The sequence below is a fragment of the Arachis ipaensis genome, chromosome B2 (genome assembly GCF_059453495.1).
Source record: "Arachis ipaensis isolate K30076 ecotype BB chromosome B2, ASM5945349v1, whole genome shotgun sequence".
NCBI lineage: Eukaryota > Viridiplantae > Streptophyta > Magnoliopsida > Fabales > Fabaceae > Arachis > Arachis ipaensis.
This window is the reverse complement of record NC_142437.1, coordinates 83,946,624-83,972,411: the sequence shown is the minus strand read 5'-3', so window position 1 is coordinate 83,972,411 and position 25,788 is coordinate 83,946,624. Positions and strand designations below refer to the sequence as shown.

The 25,788-nt window shown below is 26.4% G+C and overlaps 1 protein-coding gene across 1 annotated transcript in view; it reads right to left on the bottom strand.

Annotated features, from left to right (window-relative positions):
* Nucleotides 1-25,788, bottom strand: part of LOC107625408 (lupeol synthase-like) — a 41,865-nt gene that overhangs the window by 12,271 nt on the left and 3,806 nt on the right. The window contains exons 3-14 of the mRNA XM_088503425.1: nt 23,617-23,729; nt 21,616-21,705; nt 21,313-21,501; nt 16,267-16,351; nt 15,722-15,888; nt 14,589-14,777; nt 14,013-14,126; nt 8,394-8,513; nt 6,644-6,766; nt 3,538-3,636; nt 3,234-3,290; nt 3,087-3,133 (exon numbers count right to left, since the gene is read on the bottom strand). Coding sequence (XP_088359551.1) covers nt 3,087-3,133; nt 3,234-3,290; nt 3,538-3,636; nt 6,644-6,766; nt 8,394-8,513; nt 14,013-14,126; nt 14,589-14,777; nt 15,722-15,888; nt 16,267-16,351; nt 21,313-21,501; nt 21,616-21,705; nt 23,617-23,729 — 1,393 coding nt within the window. The remainder of the gene's footprint in view (nt 1-3,086; nt 3,134-3,233; nt 3,291-3,537; nt 3,637-6,643; nt 6,767-8,393; nt 8,514-14,012; nt 14,127-14,588; nt 14,778-15,721; nt 15,889-16,266; nt 16,352-21,312; nt 21,502-21,615; nt 21,706-23,616; nt 23,730-25,788) is intronic.

The window sequence follows — 25,788 nt, the reverse complement described above, 5'->3', positions numbered from 1 at the left end:
CATAGGAGCCAATATGAGAACGGAGTTAAAAAATGACCTCATAAAACTCCTTAACGAGAATTCCGATCTCTTTGCTTGGAAGGCTGCCGACATGCCCGGAATACACTCCGAACTCATGACACACAAGCTAGCAGTCTATCCCGGGTTCCGACCGGTCCAATAAAGAAGATGAAAGCTCAGACCAGAATGAGCTCAGGTGGTCGAAGAACAAGTATAAGCTTTGTTAGAGGCCGGATTCATCAGGAAAGTCAAATATCCGACATGACTATCGAACGTAGTGTTGGTAAAAAAGCAAAACAGGAAGTGAAGAATGTGTGTTGACTACACCGACCTCAACAAAGCATGTCCAAAGGACCCCTACCCACTTCCCAATATAGATGCTTTAGTGGATTCCAGCTCGGGATACTAGTACCTATCATCCATGGATTGCCTACTCGGGATACAATTAAATCCCGATGTATAAGTTGGATCAAGAAAAAACATCCTTCATCGCACCTAAAGCGAATTACTGTTACGTGGTTATGCCATTTGGATTAAAAAATGCAGGCGCCACATATCAAAGGCTGATGAACAAGATTTTTGCACCCCACCTTAGAATCCTAATGGAAGTGTAAGTGGACGACATGTTGGTAAAGACCAAGGAGGAGGCAAATCTCCTGACCGACCTCTCACAAGTCTTCAGTACTATAAAAAGGCATGGGATGAGACTAAATCTCGCAAAATGCACATTTGTAGTAGAGGCAAAAAAATTTTTGGGATTTATGCTCACACAGAGGGCAATTGAGGCTAACCTCGATAAGTGTAGAGCAATCCTAGAAATGAGGAGTCCGACCTACATAAAAGAAGTCCAACAGTTGAATGGCCGACTTGCAGCTTTGTCTAGATTTCTGGCAAGATCGGCCTTAAAATCCTTGCCACTTTTTTCTCTACAAAGAAAAGGGTACCAATTTGAATGGACCCCTGAATGTGAAGAAGCTTTTCAAGAATTCAAGAAGTTCTTGAGTCAGCCACCAGTCCTTACCCGGCCTAAAGGGTAAAGGACCTCATACTGTACCTAGCTGTTACTGAGAAAACAGTAGCGTCGGCACTAGTTCGAGAAGATGAGGTCGGATAGTATCCAGTTTATTTCACCAGCAAAGTCTTACAAGGACCCGAGTTGAGGTATCAAAAGATAGAAAAATTTGCATATGCTTTAATTCTGGCATCCAGGAGACTCTAACCTTATTTTCAGGCTCACATCATAAGAGTCCAAACGAACCAACCCATGAAGCAAATCCTCCAGAAAATAGACATTACAGGTTGAATGGTTCAATGGGCTATAGAATTATCCGAGTTCGACTTGAGATATGAAACTCAGACAGCAATTAAAGCCCAATGCCTTACCGACTTCCTGGCAGAATACACCGGCAACAAGAACGAAGCCTCTACGACCTGGAGCCTTTATGTAGACGGATCCTCTAATAAAGTCGGAAACGGCGCTGGCATCATCTTAGTGAGTGAAGAAGGGACTCAAATAGAAGTCTCCCTGAAATTTGAATTCCCTGCTTCCAACAACCAGGCCGAATATAAAGCCTTAATCACAGGCTTGAAACTCGCCAAAGAAGTCGGTGCGACCAAAGTAATAGTCTTCAGTGACTCCCAAATAGTAACTTATCAAATCAATAGAGTACCGGGCAAAGGATCCTAATATGAAAAGGTACTTGGAAAAAATACTTGAGCATCTTAGGCAATTTCTTGAAACCAAGGTCAGGCACATAACTCGGAAACTCAACAGCAGAACCGATGCCCTCTCTAAGTTAGCAAGTACCAAATAGAGCCGAAAGGCCCAAATAAGAAGACGACCTACTCGGAAACCCGACCTCCCTATAAAGGTCGGATTCGACAAATGATTTGTACTTATCCATGTAAGTAACTATTTCCCCGGATCTCTCACTTCTAGAAGAGAGATCTCAACAACCCTAACATAAAGGGACAGTTATCCAACATCAGAAGTGAAACTACTTCAGCGGTGGTTATTGGCTCATCTCCTATAGATACCCTGACACACTCAGGTACATTTAAGTTCCAATACACTAAAACCTGCTAAGACCCTTGTTGACTTAAGCATCGGAGTATTTTGCAGGTACAACCCCCCATCTTCACACAAACAACTTGGACAACGGCCACAGGACGTGGGACAAGTCGAAACCCGCTCTATTGAGGATTTGGACCTCACTTACAAGCCCAAGGGTAACCCAGTTTCAGGTATTTTTAACCCACAAATAAGGTAGATTAAGGTTGAACATTTTTAACTTGCAGGTAGAATAAGGTTGAGTTTTAGAGAGATTTAAACCTACATATAGGATTATGGTAAAGTCTAAACCCTACTATATCCTATCTATTACTAGTCTTATGTGTCAATGTCATCAGTTGATCATATTATGTCAAGAAATCATTGTTTCACTGCTTATCTTTCTAATCTATATTTTCATTTCTCTTCTTTCAAATATTTATTAAATATAATTTAGAGAGAATATTAATGTTATGATTAAAAGTTAAAATCAATATTCAATTGTTAAGAAAAATTAATTTTGAGTTAATTTTATAACTATCAATATATTTTTTTTATGGTAATATCTAATTATATTTTTTATACATAGAGAAAAAAATATTATTTTTAAATAGCAAGTTTAAAAATTAATTATTTCTATTTGTGCAGCAGACTTAACACCTAATCAAAGTATAGAAGTTAAATCGTTTCAAATTTTAGATAACGAATATTAGAATTAATTATTAGTAATAAATCAAACTCTTTCACAAGAAAATAATAACTAAAAATCTTATTATTTAATTTTTTATCTACGGATATCCTGGTTTTCTTAGCCAACGAAGACTTTTATCTTCTATGATCCTTTTGTAAAAATAGTTTAATTCTATAATTTTTTTGTGTCATAATCTATAATGTCAGAACAAAACCGACATAATTTTAAAAGATTTATATTTCCGTAATATAATTACGGATATATATATATATATATATATATATATATATATATATATATATATATATATATATATATGAAGAAAAAATATATAAATAATCATACTCTGACTCAATGAGACATTTTTCGAAGATTTCAGTTGGATTGAATTTCTGCAATAAAAATGTGAGTTTCTCAATTAGGAATAATTTAGGAAAATATCCTTAGTTAATTAATTGATCATGTAGTCGAATGCATCCTAGTTTTGTTTACCTCTACCCAATGATATGTTCTTCGAGGCTCCCAAACACAAAAACCACCATTCTTGCTCTGTAGTTGAAATTAACAGATATATCAAAATTGCATCTAATAATTACGAGTCTAACTATTAAATAGGTTTTTCTGTAACCTGAACCAATAACAAAACCCTTTAACAAGTTTAAGTATTAGCAAAACTTATACAATAATGGTCAAATCAAATTATATCAAGATTAAGAACAAAAAATAATTTAATTTAGAATCTAAACATGAAACATGAAACATGAAACATGAAACATGGAATAGAAAAAAAACATACTTGCAGGGAAAGAAGAATATTCACAGCATCGTAGAATCTTCTTGAGTCCATCTTTTCTCCAACTAGATTACTTGGCATCATCGACAACAGAAGTGCAGCCTGTTTAATTTTAGTAGCAACCAAATATCAAAGTTGGATAGCAAAAAGTAAAAAGGAGCCACATACATGTGTCATGTGTGAGTGTGACATATATATATACTGCAACAAAAATTATTTTTAATGATAAATTTTGTGGCAATAACAAAATGATTTTTATATGGAGAATTCTATATGACTATACGGTGATTATATAAATATTATTAAAATTATAGTTACTTTTTTTATTTTAATAATATTTTTTGAAAAATAAATGTTTAATAACAATAAAAAAATTATTTTAATTTTAGTAATTATTTTTTAAAATATTATAGTCACCATAACATAATTATTTTAGAATAATTCTCTTTATATATCTTATTTAATTTATTTATTTTTGCAACAATTCTACTAAAAAGGTTTTTATCAATTATTGTTAATTGTCGCTAAAATTTTTAATGACAAAATATAAAACTGCTTATGTCTAATTGTTAATAAATATATTAATCGTTATTTTTATTGTTGCTAAAACCAAAATAAATAACCACTAAAATTAATTTTTTCTAATACTAATATATATACATGAAAATAACAAAAAGTGACATAATAAAAAGTGGGAACCTCATTGCCATATATATATATATATATATATGAATTGGAAATAGTTAATCAACTAATATATATGTTGATTAACTATCCTTAAGTTTATCTTCGCATATATTTAAGATCTATTTGATAAACAAAATAGTAAAAGAATTTTTTTTAAATAAACAAAAATGAATAAAAAATAGAAGGGTAGAGAACTATTGAATCACTTAAAAAAAATTAAGCAATTTTGACGGCCACTGAAAATAATTATTTTGACAAAATGTTTTACTGTTAGAAAATGATTTAAGAATATTTACTACTATTAAAAGAAAAATATTTACACTATTAGAAAAAAATATTTACTACTGTTAAAAAATGATTTAAGAATATTTTGACAGACACTTAACTTTAAATAAATTCTTTACACCATTAAAAAAAGAAATCGTTTTTAGTGTTTATTCATTTTGTTTTTGTTAGTATTAAAAAGAGTGCTAATATATATTTATCGGCAATTAGATATTAATTTTTTTATACTTTGTCACTAAAAATTTTAGTAATAATTAATAATTGTCGATAAAATTCTTTTTAATAGCCGCAAAAAATATATAATTACTATCATAACATATAATAATAATAAAAAATATATAATTACCCAAAAAAATAAATAAGATATATAATAATTATTATATTATTGATAATAAAAATTTGTTATTAAAAAAATGTATACTAATAACTAAGCCGTCAACCATGCTAAGTTTTGTTGAGTTTAAATATAGTGTATTAATTTGTTAACTAATTTATACTTTTATTAATTAATTTTTTTACAATATCTTCTAATTTGATTGGCTAAAGACTAATAAATCGTGAATCGAAACTTCATTTAAAAATTGCTACTCGTTCAATCCAAGTTGAACCACCAAGTTGGTTTAACGAACTTATACTTGATGTGAAGAAAAATTATTACTTCGATATATACTTTATCACACCGCATTTTCTCTCTTTTAAATTTTACTTCATTAATAATAACTTAACACCATAAGCAATTATCTACCCATTTGTTTAAACAAATAAAAACTAAATTATTTTAACTTCTATTTTTTTTTCAAAGTGCAAATAAACACAAAATATAGTGCCCTAATCGAAGTACATATATAGATTTTTCTAAAGCAAGCACTTTTTCTCCTCCTATATAATCGCATCCAAAATGTGCCCATAGTTTATATCTCTCCGATCCTTCATTTATTAATTTGGGTAAAATATATTTTGCGTTTAAGATTCTTGAAAAATTTTAAAATTATTTTTAATGTTTATTTTATTTTAATATTATTCTTAATATTTTTTATAAATTTTAATTTTATTTTTATCATTAATTTTTTGAAAAATATGTGTATAGTAAAATTGAAAAGAAAAATATTGATCATATATTAATTATCAAAAAATTAACCGTACAGATAGATTGAAACTTATAAAAAATATTAAGAACAATATTAAAATAAATTAAATGTTAGATATATTTTTAAAATTTTTTGAAAATATTAAAAAAATATTTTACCCTATTAATTTAAATTGATCTCATGAAATTGAAATTGGCTTTCCAAAATGCTATCTAATTGGTCCTTCAGTTCATCACCAACACCAAAAGATCAAGTTGATGTTCTTTATGAACAATGAGATATTAACAACGTGTGGTTTTAATTACAAGTTTTCAGATTTACTATATCTACGTTAAAGACTAACATATAGTAGTGTTGGCTCAAACGTCACACATGCGCGTACACATACAAATTTTAATATCAATGAATAATAATGTAATCCAAAATATATTAAGTAGATAATTATTTATATAAAAAATAAAGATTTAATTATTTTGTTAGTTCCTATAATTTTATTAAATTTGTAATTAAATTTTTATATTATTTTTAATTAAATTTTTATATTATTTTTAATTTTATAATTAAGTCATTTCAAGTATAAAAAATATTAGAATTAATTGAATATATATTTTTTTTTACAAATTAAAAATATCTACAATTAAAAACTTAATTACATCTTTGACTACATGCTTTTTTAAAAAAAATATTCGATTAATTTTAATATTTTTGACATAAAAAAATCTAATTATAAAACTAAAAGCAGTATAAGAACTTAATTGAAAAGAAAAAAATATAGAAACTTAATTATAAATTTAATAAAACTATAAAGATCTGTATATAAAATAATTAAATTAAAAATAAAATACGAGAATTATTATATTAATCATGTTAGAGATACACAAATTAAAAAATCAACTAATTATATAAAATATATATTAAAATAATAAATATATATTAAAAATATATTAATAACTATATTTTTATGCATATAATATTTCCATTGTATGTTGATCATCAATAAGACACACCTAATTATTTGTCGGTGTTATGGTATATTCCGGTGAACTAACCTTTAGCCCTTCGGCGGTGCAATCGGAGACTTGCAAACCATGATCCAGCATAGAGAATGGCCACGCCCCTTTTGAAATATGCCTATGCATTGCGCTGAAGTCACCAGGGGGATCTTCACAAATCTATTAAGATAGTTTATTTATTTATACTCCTGTTAATTAATAATTATAGTACATTTAACCAAGTTAAAACTCTAAACATATTAGAATCATTTTAGTATAATTTTGTTATAGCAGTGATTATGATAATTATAATGCTTTAAAAAGTATTGTTAAAAATTAATAAAGTGATATTTTTTATTTTAAAAAATAAAAATGTTATTAAAATATAAAAAATATCATTTTAATTTTAATAATATGTATATAATTACTATAACCACCAAAGCATCTTCAATTCATATTAGAGTAAAGTATCGTTTTTGTCCCCAACGTTTGGGGTAAGTCTCAAAGTTGTCCCTAACGTTTCAATCGTTCTAAGTCCCTAACGTTTTAAAACTGACTCAATGTTATCCTGCCGTTAGGAATCCGTTAACAGAATTGACAGCGGGACAAAATTGAGACGATTTTGAAACGTTAGGGACTTAAATAGGACGAAAACGCTAGGGATAAAAATGATACATAGAAATAAATTTTAATTTTATCCTTCAATAATATCAATTTTTTACTATACATAGTATTCAATTATTTTTTTAATCACATCTAAGTAAATTACACTTAATCATATTACTTTCATTTTAAATAAATTAATTTTTTTTATAATTTTACTCTTAAAAATTTTTAATTATCATAAAATGTTTGTAGAATGACTAGTATATAAACTTGTAGAAAAGAAAAAAATAATATATACAAGAAAATATAAATTAAATCTTTTGTCTCTAATGTATCAAAGTTCTTTAAAATTATAAAAAAATAAATTTATTTAAAATGAAAGTAATGTGATTAAGTGTAATTTATTTAGATGTAATTAAAAAATAATTGAATACTATGTACAGTAAAAAATTAATATTATTAAAAGATAAAATTAAATTAAAATTTATTTTTATGTATTGTTTTTGTCCCTAACGTTTTCGTCCTATTTAAGTCCCAAACGTTTCAAAATCGTCTCAATTTTGTCCTACCGTCAATTCTGTTAACGGATCCCTAACAGCAGGACAACATTGAGTCAATTTTAAAACGTTAAGGACTTAAATAGGACGATTGAAACGTTAGGAACAACTTTGGGACTTACCCCAAACGTTGGGGACAAAAACGATACTTTACACTTCATATTATTACAGTTATATATACATATAGAGAGAGAAAAAATAAATTTTTTATATAAAAATATGAGAATATAATTATTATTATTATTATTATTATTATTATTATTATTATTATTATTATATTGAATTTAATAGTCAAAATTAAATCTGATTTAAAACAAAGAAATTACAATTAGAGATTTAATTTTTGATATCTAAAACGAAAAGAGTATAATAGAGAGAAAAAATAATGTAAAAAGATAATCACGCTTTTGTTAAGAGAAAATAATAATTTTAATTTTTTATTTCATGTATTCTAATTTTTAAATGAGATTTAATTTTGGCTGAAATTCATTCTAACGGTAATATATATATATATATATAATGCGTTGTGTGCGCGCGTGACAGGCACGCCGGCGAAAAGAGAGGAAGACAGAGAGAAGAAGAAGAGAGGGAATTGGGAGGGTGGGGGTTTGTTGTTTACGAAAGCCAAAGAATGTATGGGTTACCTGTGAAGCCTTCAAGAACTGGTGTGCCTTCTTAAGCATAGGTCCATACTCTGCACTTAGATCACAAGCAAGTATTGCTTGTATAGAAAAAGCTACATCCCACGTTTGACTACCGAGAGCCTGCATTAGTTAAACGACCCCATTTTTAGTTATCCAAAATTAAAAGAGATTATTTTATCATGAGAAAAAAGGAATTTTTTTTATTTTAGTAAATAAAATAAATGTAATAATTATTAAAATAAATAATTAAAAAATATTTATCGATTTAAATTTTTCAGTCTTATTTCGTTTACAAGACTGAAAAATTTAAATCTGACCGAAAAATTTAAATCAGTAAATATTTTTTAAATTAATTATTTTGGTAATTATTATATTTATTTTATTTATTAAAATAAAAAATTTAAAAAAAAGCTATGTATATTAAAATTAGAGGGGTGATTGGAGACAGTAAATTTTGTGATTTGTAGTCATTAAATAGTTATTATTATTGATGTTTTTAATGGTGTGTGATTGAGTAAATTTTGTAATTTTTTTTATGTTTGGAGTTAGTAGTGTAGACACTCTAAAATCTAGATTTAGGAGAAGGATATCTCGAGAAAAACTTGATGTTCATAGAAAATTTTACAAATTTAAAAAGAGATAAGATTTATTCAGAGAAAAAGAAAAAATAACCCATTGTGTTGCATGCAACACATATGTGTCATTTTAAATATAGAAGGGACTCAAATTTTTTGTTGTTTTTACTTTTTAAAATTCTTTGTAATGAAATATTGCTCTTTTTCTCAGTTAATAGTTTAATTTAGGGTTAAGTTCGATTTTGGTCTCCAATGTAGAGGTCGAAAATCGGAATTGCCCCCAATTTTTTTGCTACGAAATGGTTCCCAAAGTTTCAGTTTGTTTTAAAATCGTCCCTCGAACGAAAATACTCTTCTCCCTTCACCCTAAAATCAACCACCACCACCACTACCAAAACAGAAACCTACGCCCAACTAGAACCACCACCACCACTATCAGTATCATCATGGTCATCATCATCTTCATCAGAACTTTCTCCAAAATCAACAAAAATCAACCAGAAATCCAAGCTGAACAAGAACCTACCACCACCACCACCATTATCATCATGGCCTCATCATCATCATCATCAGAAAATTCAAGCAACATGCACAGATTTCAAATTCAATTAACAAATTCAGCAACAACAATATTCTAAATTCAAATTTCAGCAACAACAATATTCCACAACAAATTTCACAAAAAAATCCAAAAATTCACATAAAAACCAAGAAGAAGAAGCTGGTCATGCGGTGGTGCGGTGCGACAGGGCGGCAAGGCGGCGAAGAAGAAGAAGCTGGTGGTAGTGCTGTGCAATGCGGCAGGCGGCAGGGCAACAGCGCGGCAGGGCGGCGGTCCCCCTTCTCTCCCCCCTCCTCCCCCTCCTCCCCCCCCTTTTTCTCACGCCTCCCTTCTCTCTCTCCTCACCCCCCGCTTTTGTTATCCCTTTCTTTCTTTCTTTTTTTATTTATTTTATATTTATTTTATTTTATAATTTTTTTATTGAGGGGTAATTTAGTAATAAAAAAATAAAATTGGTAAAAATGACAATTTTAAAATAAACTGAAACTTTGGGACCATTTTGTAGCAAAAAAAAGTTGGAGACGATTTTGATTTTCGACCTCTTCGTTGGGGACCAAAATCGAACTTAACCCTTTAATTTATAAGATATTTATCTGCCTTTACATATGTAAATTTATTTTTTGGAGTAGAGTAATGTTTTTGTCTTTAACATTTGTGGTAAGTTCTAAAGTTATCTCTAACGTTTAAATCATCCTATTTAAGTCCCTAATGTTTTGAAATTGGCTCAATAAGGACAACATTGAGCCAATTTCAAAACGTTAGAGACTTAAATAGGACAAAAAAATTGGAGACAAAAATAATATATAAAAATAAATTTTAATTTTATCCTTCAATAATATCAATTATTTTTTAATTACATCTAAGTAATTACACTTAATCATATTAGTTTCATTTTAAATATATTTATTTTTTTATAATTATATTTTTAAAGATTTTTACTCATCATGAAATGTTTGTAGAATGATTAGTACATAAATTTGCAGAAAAAGAAAAAATAATATATATATATATATATATATATATATATATATATATTTTGTTTATAATGTATCAAAATTCTTTAATGTTTAATTTAGTTCAACTTTATTTTTAATTTAATTTTTTAATAATATCGAATTTTTACGGTAAATAATTATTCAATAACTTTTTAAATTTTATTCTTAATTATATTTTTTTGTAAGTGAATTTATTTTTTATTAAGAACAAAATTAAAAAATAAATTAAATGATTATTTGTCGTTAAAAAATTAAAATTATTGAAAAAAAGATTAAAATTATTAAAAATAAAGTTGAACTAAATTAAACATTAAAGAATTTCGATATATTAGAAACAAAATGTACGATTTATATTTATATTTATATATATATATATATATATATTATTTTTTTTTCGAAATTTTATGTATTAGTCATTTTATAAATATTTTATTATGTATAAATATTTTTAAAAGTAAAATTATAAAAAAATAAATTTGTTTAGAATAAAAATAATGTGATTAAGTATAATTTACTTAGATGTGATTAAAAAATAATTGAATAACTATGTACTGTAAAAAATTGATATTATTAAAGGATAAAATTAAAATTTATTTTTATGTATCGTTTTTGTCTTCAACATTTTCGTCCTATTTAAGTTCTTAACATTTGAAAATTGTCTCAATTTTGTCTCGCTATCAATTCTGTTCACATATTTCTAATGGTAAGACAATATTGAGTCAATTTTTAAATATTAGAGATTTAAATAGGATGATTTAAATATTAGAGACAACTTTAAAATTTATTCCAAATGTTAGGAACAAAAATATTTACTTTTTTCTTAACGATATGTAAATGTCATTTGACGATTTTTACGAATAAAAATTTGTTTTTACGTACAAAAAAAAAAAAAAAATACATCTGGCATAAAATGTTACACCGTTATTTTATACTTTATAGGGTGCTATTAACCGTGATATTAAAGCATTCAAATTCTAAGCGTGACATTATTGAATAAATAAAACCAAGAAACAATAACGACTGCTGAATATAAACCAATAACTCAAGCTTTCTGTATCTATTTAAAAGGGGGCGTGTTGCACCATATTATTATTATTATTATTATTATTATTATTATTATTATTATTTGTCTCTTTATGATAAATATTTTTATTGTTAAATAAGAATATGATAATATTATACTTTAACAATCAATATGTGCGTTAATTTGATGATTTGATGTGTTTTCATAAAAACTTAGAGATAAAGGCGTTTAAAACATCTTTTTTTTAAGATGTTTTTTATTAATTAAAATTTAATATATATAATTGATTAAGTCGTGTTATTTTTGTCAAAATTATGTTAGACAAATTAATTTAACCAAAAAAATAGTAAATTAAATTTTGAACCGATCTAAATTAATATTATTTTTATAAAAAATGATTACAGTACCCTTATTATAGAAAATGACTAAAATATTCCTATTATATATATATATATATGTATATGTATGTATATATATATATATATAGGGGTAATTTATATAAATAAATTGTTTGCCGCTCAAATTTACGCAATTGTATTGTTTCAAATATGAAGACGCAAATACATTGTTTTATATATCTATAGAAACCACTACTGTCACAGTAGCGGTTTATCAAAACACGTAATCCGCTATAACCAGCAGCGGATTACATGCGAATGGGAGAACACAGAAACCGCTAGAGGCTGTCGCGGTTTCTGTTTGTTGATACTTGGCCATAAACCGTTACTGGCAGTAGCGGTTTATGTGTATTCGGACATGTACGTAAACCGCTAGAGGCAGCAGCGGTTTACGTTGATTAGAAAAAATGTTTGTTTATGCTAAATTAAGTTACACAAAGATTGAGAGAAAGAAAACGGAATATATATTTTTTGCAATCATATGATTTATATGGATAAAAAATGAAGTAATTTTAAAGAAAAAGTGTATGCTTTATTGAATTTTTTACTAAAAATAAATTATTTTATCATTCATGAGTTTTAGAAGGGATGAAGATAAAAAAAAATTAGTCTTAGTTTATATATTTTAGTACTCTGTGAGTACTCATTCTTTGATTGGCTATTTAATCTCATTTTAATAATAAATATAAATAAAAAATTATTACATGCATATTTATATTTTAAATTTTATTCATCAAAATTATGATGCTATCACTATTATTTATCCAATTAATCAACTGTAAAATACAAATAATTTTTATTTTTTGGTATAAGATAACAAAGTTGCACAAATAAAAAAAATCATTTAGCTAGAACCTCAAATGCAAATCAGCAGTAAAGAACACAACCCATTTTTCAAACTCTCCAATCTCCTTTGTATGGTTGATATAAATAAAAAAGAATGAACTGATTTTTAAAGAGAAAAATATATGATTTAGTAAACTTTTGGCTAAAAATAAATTATTTTATTATTTATAAATTTTAAAAGAGATGAGAATAAAAAAAATTAGTCTTGGTTTATATAATTCAATACTTTTTGAAGATTATATTTTTTTATTTGTAATTTGGTCTCACTTCTAATAATAAATACAAATAAAAAATTTATTACATGCATATTTATATTTTTTAAATTATATTGTGAAATGATAAATTAAATTTTTTATTTATAATATTATTTAAATAGTATATATCATTAGTTATTTGTTTTGCAATTATTTTTTAGATAAAGATTAGTTTTACTATTTGTTTTCATGCTCAACGTAAATGGCTGCTGCCTCTAGCGGTTTACGCACATGTCCCAATACACATAAACCGCTACTGCCAGTAGCGATTTATGACCAAGCATCAACAAACAGAAATCGCGACAGCCTCTAGCGGTTTCTGTGTTCCCCCATTCGCATGTAAACCGCTGCTGGTTATAGCTGATTACGTGTTTCGATAAACCGCTACTGGCAGTAGCAGTTTCTATAGATATATGAAACAATTTATTTGCGTCTTCATATTTGAAACAATGCAATTGCGTAAATTTAAGGGGCAAACAATTTATTTATGTAAATTGTCCTATATATATATATATATTGAAAATTCTAAATCTTAACTCTATAATGACAAAGAAATAAAGGACTAGAATTTAAGATTCTCAAAATTAATATATATATATATATATATATATATATATATATATATATATATATATATATAAAATAAGAGTATTTTAGTCATTTTTTATAATAAGGGTATTATAGTCATTTTCTATAAAAAATAATATTAATTTAGACTAATTCAAGATTTGGTTTACTATTTTTTTGATCAAATTAATTTGTCTGGCCTAATTTTAACAAAAATAACATGATTTAATTGATTATATATATTAAATTTTAATTACTAAAAAATATTTTTAAAAAAAGACGTTTTAGACATCTTTATCTAAACGGTCCTAAACTTAAAATATTGATGCAATGTTATGCATGTATTTAAAGAAATATCTAGAGACGCTGAAAAAAAAAGTTAAGAGTGACTAACTCACCACAATTTTTAAGCCGTCTTCTGCAACCCAAAAATAATCAGGAATTCGAGCTAAATGAAGTTTGTATGCCTCCGAATTAGGGTCTTCATGCCAATGCACAAGTAAAGATAGTACCTTCGATGCATTTTCACCAAATAATGACTAATTGTTCTTATGAATCAAACTATTATTAATAAATAAAACCTAGTGGTTATAATTAGGTATATTTTAATATATCTATCTTACAATAGTGATGTAAATATTATTAAAATTAAATTTTATCTTTTCTTTTGTATCTTGGTAATAATTTTTTAGTAATATTTTTTAAAAAATATTATTAAATAATAAAAAAACATTATTTTTATTTTAATAATTTTTTTAAAGCATCATAACTATTTTAACTATCTAAAATTTGTTCTATAATTAATATTATTTGTTATATTTAAAAATAATATTTATATACTAAAATTAAATATCAAAATCAACCATTATATAATTTATTTCGAATATATATTTTATATTTTAATATATATTTTATATTAATATCTAATTTTAATAACTAATTTTAATACATACTTACAATTTGTTGTTATATACCTTTTCTACTGCTCCAAAGCAAAGGTAATGAGTAATCTCATCGTCATATTGAATATGACTAAACGTTATTTCTAATGCCTTCTTTCTAAGCATGGAAAAGGGCCAATACTTTAGCAGAGGCTCTCCCACGTGATGAAGAAAACCCCATAATATATCTTGCATAAGAGGATGCGGATAGTAGAGATCCTCCTGAAAATTGCATGGAGTTAGGATGTGCTTGGAATGGGATTTTTTATATTGTCATTACACATCTAAAATACATAGAATAAAAAGTAAATAAACATAAAAATTGAATACTGTACATCCCAGATATGTAACGTTTAAAAAAATATATATTTTCGATGTACCCAAAATATGTTATATTTACATAGATATACATATTTAAAATATTGTACACTTTGGATAAAACCAAAAAAAAAAAAAATGAGTCGAATGTACTTGAAATATATTACTATCTGATTTGATTTAAGATAAAGAAATAAAACTTTTAAATATGACATAACAAAAAAGAAAAGAATAAACTCAGAATGAGTATTTTTTATATAAAAAAAATTGATTATGTTGTTATAAATAAGTTTGGTTCATTAACTATGACATGATTAATTATTCTACTATAATAAATTTGATTATTTTAATAATTAATTAGTTTACTAAAAAATATAATATATATATATATATATAATACATGGTAATTAATCTTCAATTTTTTATTTAAATAAAAAAATTATTTTCTAATTTAAATCATTTAACAAAAATATATTTTTCTGTATTTTCTATGAAATTATAAGATAATACACAAAAACATAGTTCTTTTTATAATGATTTAAAATCATAAGAAATTTTTCGCTTAAATAAAAAGCCTGATTATTTTCTGTGTTTACCAAATATTTTTAAAATTTATAAGCATTAAATAAATATTTTAAAAATATTATATATATATATATATATATATATATATATATATATATTAAAATTAATTATTAAATTAACTATTATATATTTATGTTTATATATATATATATTATTTTTAATATATATTTTATATAGATAATAAATTTTATAGGTAATTTTTAGCTAATATGATCGAAAATATTTAGGATTCCATAAAATGATGGGAAGGATTATGCTCTTACCTTAGCAATTGTATTTCGAGCTTTATTCCAGTTGATCTGATCATAAGGTTCATTGTACAGTTCTTTTCTTAAGGATTTGATTAATTCAGTGATAGGGCCCACAAACTTCTTTCCAAATATATATGACATAGGCATGTAAATCAAGCGAGTGTAGCACATGATGGATTCTAGCATATTGTTTGGAAAACAACTTAATTATACAGAACACACCTAGGGATTGGTTGAGGAAAGAAAATAAATGAAATAATGCAATATTTTTCTTGATTTTGCTGATTATGCCTAATTTAATTTCAAAATTTTAAATGGTATAATTCAACTTAAATTTATCAAATTGTCCAGAAAAATTAACCATTTTATTAAATTCTTTTCTTAAATTTTTATTTCTATTAAAGAATATTTATATATCAACAAAAAATGATCATATAAAGATAATTTTAGAAGAAAATGAGTTGAAATTCAAATATACATAACCAAAATTCAAATAATAATTCGCATTGATGCATGGAATCCAAAGTTTAAAGTATATGAGTACTTTTGAGACAAACCTGGTTGAATAGGACTGAAGTTAGGTAAAAGCCATAATTCTGGTGGAAGTGGATTGCAGCCTGACCACTCATATACTCCAAATACCTTTAAAAAGGTCAAGTCATGATTATCTATCAAAAATTCAAAAACAAATTTTTTTGCACTAAAATTATTTTAAATTATAAACTATACTTAAGGGCATATTTATCTATCTGCAAAATGATGTAGTCATTTTTCTTAGACATTATATCATATAAATTCTCTTTGATAGTAATGCCAAAAAAAAAAAATTAGTTTTCATATGATGTTTTGTTTGAATCTTTTCGTTTGAATTGAGTGTGTAGTAACTAATATCTGATCGGAAAAAATCATATAAACTAAATAACTAATGATTCTTCTTGTATTAAGCACTTCAACGCATCATTTGTATTTTTTTATTACTTTGCTATTCTGCATCATGTAATTGAATAGTTGACATGTTATTAGAATTCAAGGTTTTATCCTAATGTGGTTAGCCTATTGATGCATGTTATTTAATACAGAAACTTGGTATACTTATGTGTGTTATGGCTTGTATTTATTGTACAGCATGTAGTACTGTTAATATTAATATATACATGCATATAAAGTTGTTCAATTCATTTAAAGACATAAAAAACATGTATTTGAAATATCAGTAATGTGATCATTCTTGTCGTTCAATGTCAGAGAGTACATACACATACATAGGGGGTCCTTAATTAGAGGTAGAAGGAGCCGGACTACTCCATCAGAATTCGTGGTTGTTCGATTTATTTTACCTTTAGCTTCGATTCAACTCATCTTGTTTTATTAAATAAGTTAGGTTTAGATTTTTTTAAAAGTCTATTAGTTTAAAGACTAGGTCATAGAATCTATAAAAAGTCTATAAAATTTATTGGGCTCACTTATCAAAATATTTTTTTTTATTTAAATTTTTAACTATTTACTTATAAAGACTAGATAAAATTGTAAATTTTTTGTTAAAAGAAAAAGGTTATGAATTATAAATATAATTATAATACATGACTTATTAATCGGGACAAAAATCGAACAATAATAAATCAGTCAAAAATAAAAAAAAAAAGTCAAAATCGATTAATTTATTAGACCAAATTAATTTTTTGATGATTAACTGTTTATAATAATAAAACATAAAAAATTTATTTCTTTCTAACAAAAATTATATATTTTATTATATTCGGTTAAACTTTGACGATTAAACTTTTAAATCTTTTTAACATTTAGTTCAATTAATTCAATTATCAGTTTGGTTTTTAAAACCTTGAATATAACAACAACGAAGTCTTATTCCACTAGGTAGGGTCGACTACATGGATTAAACGACGTCATTGATCTGTATCATGTCTACAGAAAGACCGTTTACATGTAGATCTCGTTTGACTACCTCATGGATGATTTTTCTAGGTCGTCCTCTGTCTTTCACCTCTTTTCCATCTTCCATTTCATCCACCCTCCTGATTGGGTGTTCTGTCGGTCTTTTTTTCACATGTCCAAATCACTGGAGACGTGATTTTACCACCTTTTTCACAATTGGTGCTACTCCAATAATTCTCTCTTATATCTTCGTTTCTTATTCTATTCAATCACGTATGACCATTCATTCATTTCAACATCTTCATCTCTATCACACTTAACTTATGTTTATGCTCCTCTTTGGCCGTCCAATACTTTGTATAATAAAACATAGCCGGTCTGATAGCAGTGCGATAAAATTTACCTCTATGTTTTAAATGCACTTTTTTTGTCACATATAAAACCAGACGCACTCTGCCATTTTAACCAACCTGCTTGGATCCTATGATTTACATCTTATTCAATCTCTCCATTATCCTATATTATACACCCAAGATACTTAAAACTTTTAACTTTTTCGTAGAATATTTTCTCCAATCTTTACCTCTGTGTTTTTAAATTTTTCTTTTGACAACCGAACTTGCACTCTATATATTTTGTCTTGCTACAATTTATACATAAACCATACACTTTTAGAACTTCTCTGCATAAATCCAATTTCTAAAAAGTTTTACATTGGACTTATAGTTTTTGTAGGGCCTATATATAAAAGAAAGTTTATAAAAATGATAATGGGTCAAGTCTAAAATTCTCTTTTCCTTTGTTTTTCCACTATAGCATCAGCAAGACATACACATATTGTTGTAAATCACTCATCTTCCTCAATGTCTCAGTCACTTCTCCTCTTCCTCATATCCTCCCTTTTGAATAATAAATTCCAGCCTACTTCTGTTTTACTTAACTCAATACTCTTTTTCTACCCAATCATATTCATGATCTATCAGTCATATTCTCTCTTGTTGGCTCTTTTTTTTAAACCCTAATGAAGTAACCTAAACTTAACAAAGAAAAAAAATATCTTTAATTCAAATCTTAATAATTAATAAGACATTAAAAAAATTCTTTAGCTTAATAATTACTTATATTATCATCAATTTTTGTCATGTTTGTAATTATAAGTATTAATAAATTCAAAACTTTAGAATTAGGATAAGATAGAATTTAAAAATTTTTATGCAATTAGATTCTATTATATTAATTAATGTCAAGATTAACTTATTAATGATATTATTGTTATATGTTTGTTATATTAGATCCTTAAGGGAACCATTTTCAATTCTTTGCCTATTAGACACATGAAGTAGTGGAAATTTCTCTTAGATTTTAGTCTATAAATAAATTTTATATCTATAGTTAGATTTTATTATTGTATTATTTTTTCCGTTATAAAAAAAATTAGAAATAAAATAATTATTTGGTTATTTATTCACTTATTTATTAGCATGATATTTATGTTAGCTATTTTATAAAAGAAATTTCAAATATGACATAATGCTTTGCATTGAGATTATTAATTGACTTTGATGTATGAGAGACTTAATTATGAAGATTTTATAATTATTTTTATATAAAGATATTTTTTTATTGATAAATTATAAGGTTTGATTTTGATATATTATAAAAGTGTTTTTTTTAAACGTGACTAAACAAACAAAATGCATTTTTTATACAAAAATTTTCATAAGAAGATATTTTTAGTATCTTCATTTGAGTAGATGCCATTACAATTAAATATCTTCTTTGCAATTTTCACTTTCTATGTGAATTTAGTATTGAATTTGGACAAGATTAGTTATTATATTAGTAAATATTTGATTGATGAAATATATATTGATTTGTTTAACAACCATTAGTTTGTTGTATAATGTATTTAATATATATGTATAAAACTATTTAGAAGGCTTTATGAAAGAAATTGCAGCTAATGATAGTAGACGTTAGAATTGAAGCATCTTGACTATATATAATTCTATTTTCACGACCATATAAAATGAAAAACTATAACTATTTATTTCATGTTTGCAAAATTAGCAGAACACGTTTATTTTAGATTCACACAAAAGATAATCACCTAAATATAATTTTTGTCTGTTGTTCTAACCTTTATAAATTAGATAACCTTCTACTTCGATTTTTTTTTAATAAAAAACTAAAGTTTGAACATTTGATATCTATGATTCATTATCAATGTATTTAAATATATTTTTTTATCATCATTATTATTATTATAGCAGATTTATTTTGCCAAGTATTTAATATTTATACAATTGTTTTTTTGTGGGTTATGCATGGATATTTTATTTACTACTAATAAATTGTAAGACTCATTTTGTTATTTTTTTTTTTCAGAGACAGGTCTTCATCTTAATTAAGTCTTAACTTCTCTTTATTAGTTCTACTCTAGTTTTGTTTAAGTTAGTGAGTATTTTATTGTTTAAGTGCAAGATGTTTTGTGTACATACTTTGAGAAGTCTTTAAGTATCTTAAAGTGTTTCATATGCCACACGCAAAATCCAACCTTAGTGATTTGAAATAATTTGTTTTGTATATTTTATAATATATGAAATTATTAGACTAGCCGTAAATACTAAACTAGAATTTTATGTAAATATGTTGAATGTTTAAAATATGATATCTAAACATGTGTTCCCTGTTAGTATTATTAGAAATTTTTTTCTATAAAATCTATTTGTAAAACTTTTTTAGAATGATTTTTTTTAAATGCCAATCATGGCTGGACCAGATTGTGACAATTTTTTCCTTTTTAAAAAGTACACGAAATTAAGTTAACATTATTTAACATAAAAAAGTAAAATTTAAAATAATTTTAATTTAAAGTAATAAATAAATAAATAATCCAATATAAATATTAAAACTAAATATGTCTCAAGTATATAAATTAAGATATAAATTTTTTAGGTTTGAATTTGATTGGTTTATTTAATTTGTTTTTGAGTTTTTAGACTTAAATGATGGTTTATTAAAATTGGAGTTTTCGTTAGTTATTTGTTTTATCAAGTTTAATTACTTTTAATTTTAATACTCATAATTTTTTAAATCTTTTGTTAGAAAACCATATATGTTGAATCAATTACAATCAAACACTTTAAATTTTAATTGATATTTCAATCTTATATTTATTTTTAATATTTATACTGACGGTAGTATTTTATGTTTTAAATTAAATTGTGTTTAACTCTAAAATATACTTTTGTAGATCTTAAATAATTAATGTTAAGTAATTAGGTATTGAGAAACTAGCTGCTTTTATTAAAAGATCTACTAATCTTAAAAATTTGTCACTAAAATCTAATATAAATGAATAATAGAAAACATAAATTTTCTTTTTTTTTTTTAAATCAAAATTGAGTAAATTCCCGCACATTGTATCGTACACCATAAAATAAAAATAATTGGAAAAATGCTAGATAAGCAAATTATTTTTGTAATTAATTCCAACCAAATTTTTTTTCTCCTTCTTATTTATGTGTCTCCTTTTTTTTTCAATTGATTTTAATTTAATTGTGTCAATAAATTATTGGAACAACTGTTTTAGAAAATAATGGTTTTTTTTTGTAATTTTTATTTATTTATTTATGACATATTTCCATACTTAGCCCTAGCAAAAGATAAAATAAAATAAAATAAAATAAAAAAGATGTTGTGCTTACTGAGGCCCAAAACTTTCCCCAAGATGGAATAGCAACTAAACCACCATGATCAAGGATCCATTTTCTGGCTGTGGCCAATACCATGTCTTCAGGATCTTCTCCGAGTACTCTCAATGCGATATAGCTCAATGCTGTTGCAAACATTCCACTCTCACTTAGTAGATGCTGTCCCCATCCACCGTCTTCATTCTGTTTATATATTTCAAGATCAAATGCAACAATTCATTAGCCCTAAGTTTATTATCATTTAGTAGCTAGTTTATATATTGATGATTACCCATAACAATTAATTAGTTAAATTACCTGATGATTATACAAATACCGAATAATTTCCTTCTTATGTTCTGCTCCTAAAACAACGTTAAGAGTTCCTGTAATATATAGAATCATTACCTGTGAAATAAGTAAGGTTATACAGTTAGTATATGCTGTTATACATGTTCACGGAAGAGAATAATTATTATTAATTTTAACTAAAATCTACAATGTATATTTGAGATATATGATAAGATTATCAAATAAAAAGTTGTTACGAAAAATATACAGAATTTAAAATTTTAATATATTTATTATTGTTTATTAAGATAAAAAATTAAAAATTTATATTAATAGTAACTTTAGGTTTGGATTGATAAAATTATTTTTACTTTTCACAAGTATCTATGCATTTATCGAAATTGAGTTTATCGAAATTGAGTTTTGAAAGAAAAATTTCCAACAGTAGTAGCAATTTTGTTTGATAAATTAAACTAAAAATAATTGTCAAGCAACACTAATTATATTTAGTAAAATAATTTTAAAATTTAAAATTATCAAAATAGACCTAATTAAGGTGAAAAATTTGACATGAATAATTAATTAAACAAATCTAAATATTTACTAATATATTAGTTATATTAGACTTTTGTAATTTTTGATAAACATAATTAACTTAAAAAAAATACCTTTTCAATAACTTTCAAAAGTATATATTTCTAAATTTTCAAAACTACATACAAACACATGATCTTCTTCATTTATATAAAATGAAGTGTCTGTACTTTTAAAAAGCAGAGTATATATTCATTTTGGTCCTAAAAAAATTTCAAATAAAATATTTTAGTCCCTAACTAAAATTAATTACTAAATTGATTCTTAATAATTAATTTCGTCAGTCACTTAGGTTCTTGCCTCCGTCAACTCTAACGGAAGATAAAATGGTCCCTGAAAACTCTAACATGGGACAAAATAATCACTGACAACTCTAACAAGGGACAAAATGATCCCTGACCCCTCTATTCGAAAACGACACTATTCTTCCCCAATTTTTATCATATCTCGCATAACCCTAACATTCATACTCTCCTTCTTCACCTTCACATTCTTCTTTTCCATCTTTCCTTTCCTCCTCTTTAGCTCCAAGATTAAGCCATGGTGTAATTGTCACACGTGTGGCACCTACCTCAACATGTCATGAACCACACACTTCTTAAATCTTTGTGACTGGTACATCTACCTCCTCTGCACTTCACCCACCAAAAGCATCCACTTTCATGTCTTTGATAACATCACCTCCAACCCCGACAATGTCCACAACATCCTCAAGACCAAGTTTCACAACTACTCTAAAGGCACGCCTTTCACCACTCTCTGGCAAGCAATATAGATTGTTGGACATTAGAACATCATGAGAAGATTCTCCTTCGACATCATATGCAAATTCTCATTTGAAATAGACACCGAGTGCTTCATTCCTTCTTTCCCAAAGTCCAAGTTGGCAGACAGTTTCGACCTCGCATCCAAGCTATTACAACGAGCAATGTCGCCGTTGCCGCTCATATGAAAACTAAAGCGATTACTGAACATTGGTTCGGAGAAGAAGTTGAAGAAAGTGATGGGAGTGGTGGACAATGTGGTCATGGAGATGTTAGGGCAGAGGAGGAGGGAGATGGCAACGATGACGACGAGTTTTAATAAATCAGACTTGCTGTCTAGATTCATGGGATTCATCGAAGACGACAACTAGTTGAAAGACATAAGCATTAGTTTTCTGAATATAAATTGATTGAGAATAAGTTGAGGATTTTTTTTCTTGTGGACATTAAATTTATAAAGTCTGCATTGTGTAGTTTGAAGTTACAGTGTTAAACTGTTAGTGTTATGCGAGATATGATGAAAATTGGGAGAGAATAGTATCGTTTCCGAAATAGTGCTGTAATTGAAAAATAATTAATATTATGTTAATTTGCTATGTGAAAAATTATAAAATCTATGTGATACATAGATATCAAATAGCAAGGCTGCTGAAATTAAAATAAATCTTACCAATGGTTGCACCAAGAACAAAGGACCACCAAAATCTCCAGCCCAGTGGCCATCATGTGCTTGAATAGAGGAATAGAAAGTGAGAGCCCTTCTCATTGTTGTAATCATTACTCCTGCAATTAGAATAGTTAATTAAAATCTAAATCCATCTAAATAAAAATGTTTACCTAATTTAATTCAAATTAAAAACGAATTAAAATTATATTAATATTTGATTGGGTTTTATTTTTAATAAATTAAATAGATTAGATCAAATTCTAGATATATTTTTTTAAAATTGATTCAATTTAATTTAAACGGTATAATATGATATATTATTATTATTATTATTATTATTATTATTATTATTATTAAATTTAAGATTTTGTTTATAATATATTTAATTTGTTGCATATTTTTATCATTTTTATGTATTATTATTATTTACTGAGCTTTTGAGAATGTCAAATTTATTTATTTATTTGATCAAGTTAAATTTATTTTATTTTTTAATAAATAAATGTAAAATTATATTTTTCGAAGAAAGAATAAATTGATTCAATCAAAACTACAAAGTCTAATTGAATTGGATTTGTCAAATCGATCTAATTCAAATTACAACAAATTATATACTTTAAATTAGATTGATTTTTTCTTTAAAACCAACTTAAATTGCACCTAGGAGTTTTCATGGGCCGGAATAATTTGGATTTATGAAACTACGAAAGAATAAAAATCAAACCAATTAAATTTTAATTAGTTTAGGTTAGTCTAGAATTTAAATTTAAGAGTTTTTTGTGAATAGATCCAACCAATTTGAATTGAATAGACTAAAATTAAATCGGTTAAGATCAATCAGATATCCGATTGAAAATAAAATTAAAAAGGTTGAAAATAATAAAATAAAATAAAAAATATATTTCTATAAATAATATGTAGTAAAATATTAAAAACAATACTTCATCAAATTTATATTTAAATAAACATCATAATTTGGCCCACTAATATATTTAAAGTTTAACAAACAAGACAAGATCACAAAGTAATTCACGTAATAAGCAATTACATAAGTCATCAAATTATATATATTTTATTAAGTATAACTATTATTATATTTTTAGATTGGTAATCATTATTAGGGTTAGGGATATAATTATGTATATATATTATTATGGGAAGTTTTTTTGGTGACTTTAGTTTTGGTGATTAAGATTGATATGAATTTGATTTACAAGTCACTATAATATTTTGGGTCTATGGCCACGATTTTTTTGGTCACGGTAAAAAACTGTGACTATAGACCCTCTATGGTCACGGTTTTTTTGGAAATGATGACCATAGAGTACCTATGGTCATGGTTTTTTAAAAAATGGTGGCCTAAAAGGGTCTATGGTTACGGTTTTGAGGGGTGGCCTAAAGGGGTCTATGGTCACGGTTTTTTACAGTGACCAAAAAGGGTCTATGGTCACGGTTTTTCAAAAAAAGGTGACCTAAAAGGGTCTATGGTCACGATTTTGGGGGAGGCCTAAAGGGGTTTATGGTCACAATTTTGGGAGGTGGCCTAAAAGGGTCTATGGTCACGGTTTTGGGGGTGACCTAAAGGGGTCTATGGTAACAGTTTTTTGCAGTGACAAAAAAGGGGCTATGGTCATGGTTTTTCAAAAAAGGGTGACCTAAAAGGATCTATGGTCACGGTTTTGGGGGGTGACCTAAAAGGGGTCTGGTCACGGTTTTAGGAGGTGGCCTAAATAAAGGGTTTATGGTCACAGTTTTAGGGGGTGGCCTAAAAGGGTCTATGGTCACGGTTTTAGGGGTGACCTAAAGGGGTCAATTGTCATAGTTTTTTACAGTGACCAAAAAGAGACTATGGTCACGGTTTTTCAAAAAAAGGTGACTTAAAAGGGTTTATGGTCACAGTTTTGGGGGGTGACCTAAAGGGGGTCTATGGTCACGGTTTTGGGGGTGATCTAAAAGGGTCTATGGTCACAGTTTTGGGAGGTGGCCTAAAGGGGTCTATAGTCACGGTTTTAGGACTGGCCTAAATTAAAAGGGTCTATAGTCACGGGTTTAGGGGTGACCTAGAGGGGTCTATGGTCACGGTTTTTTACAGTGACCAAAAAAGAGTTATGGTCACGGTTTTTCAAAAAAGGGTAACCTAAAAGGGCCTATAATTTTAAATATTTTATCTTTTAA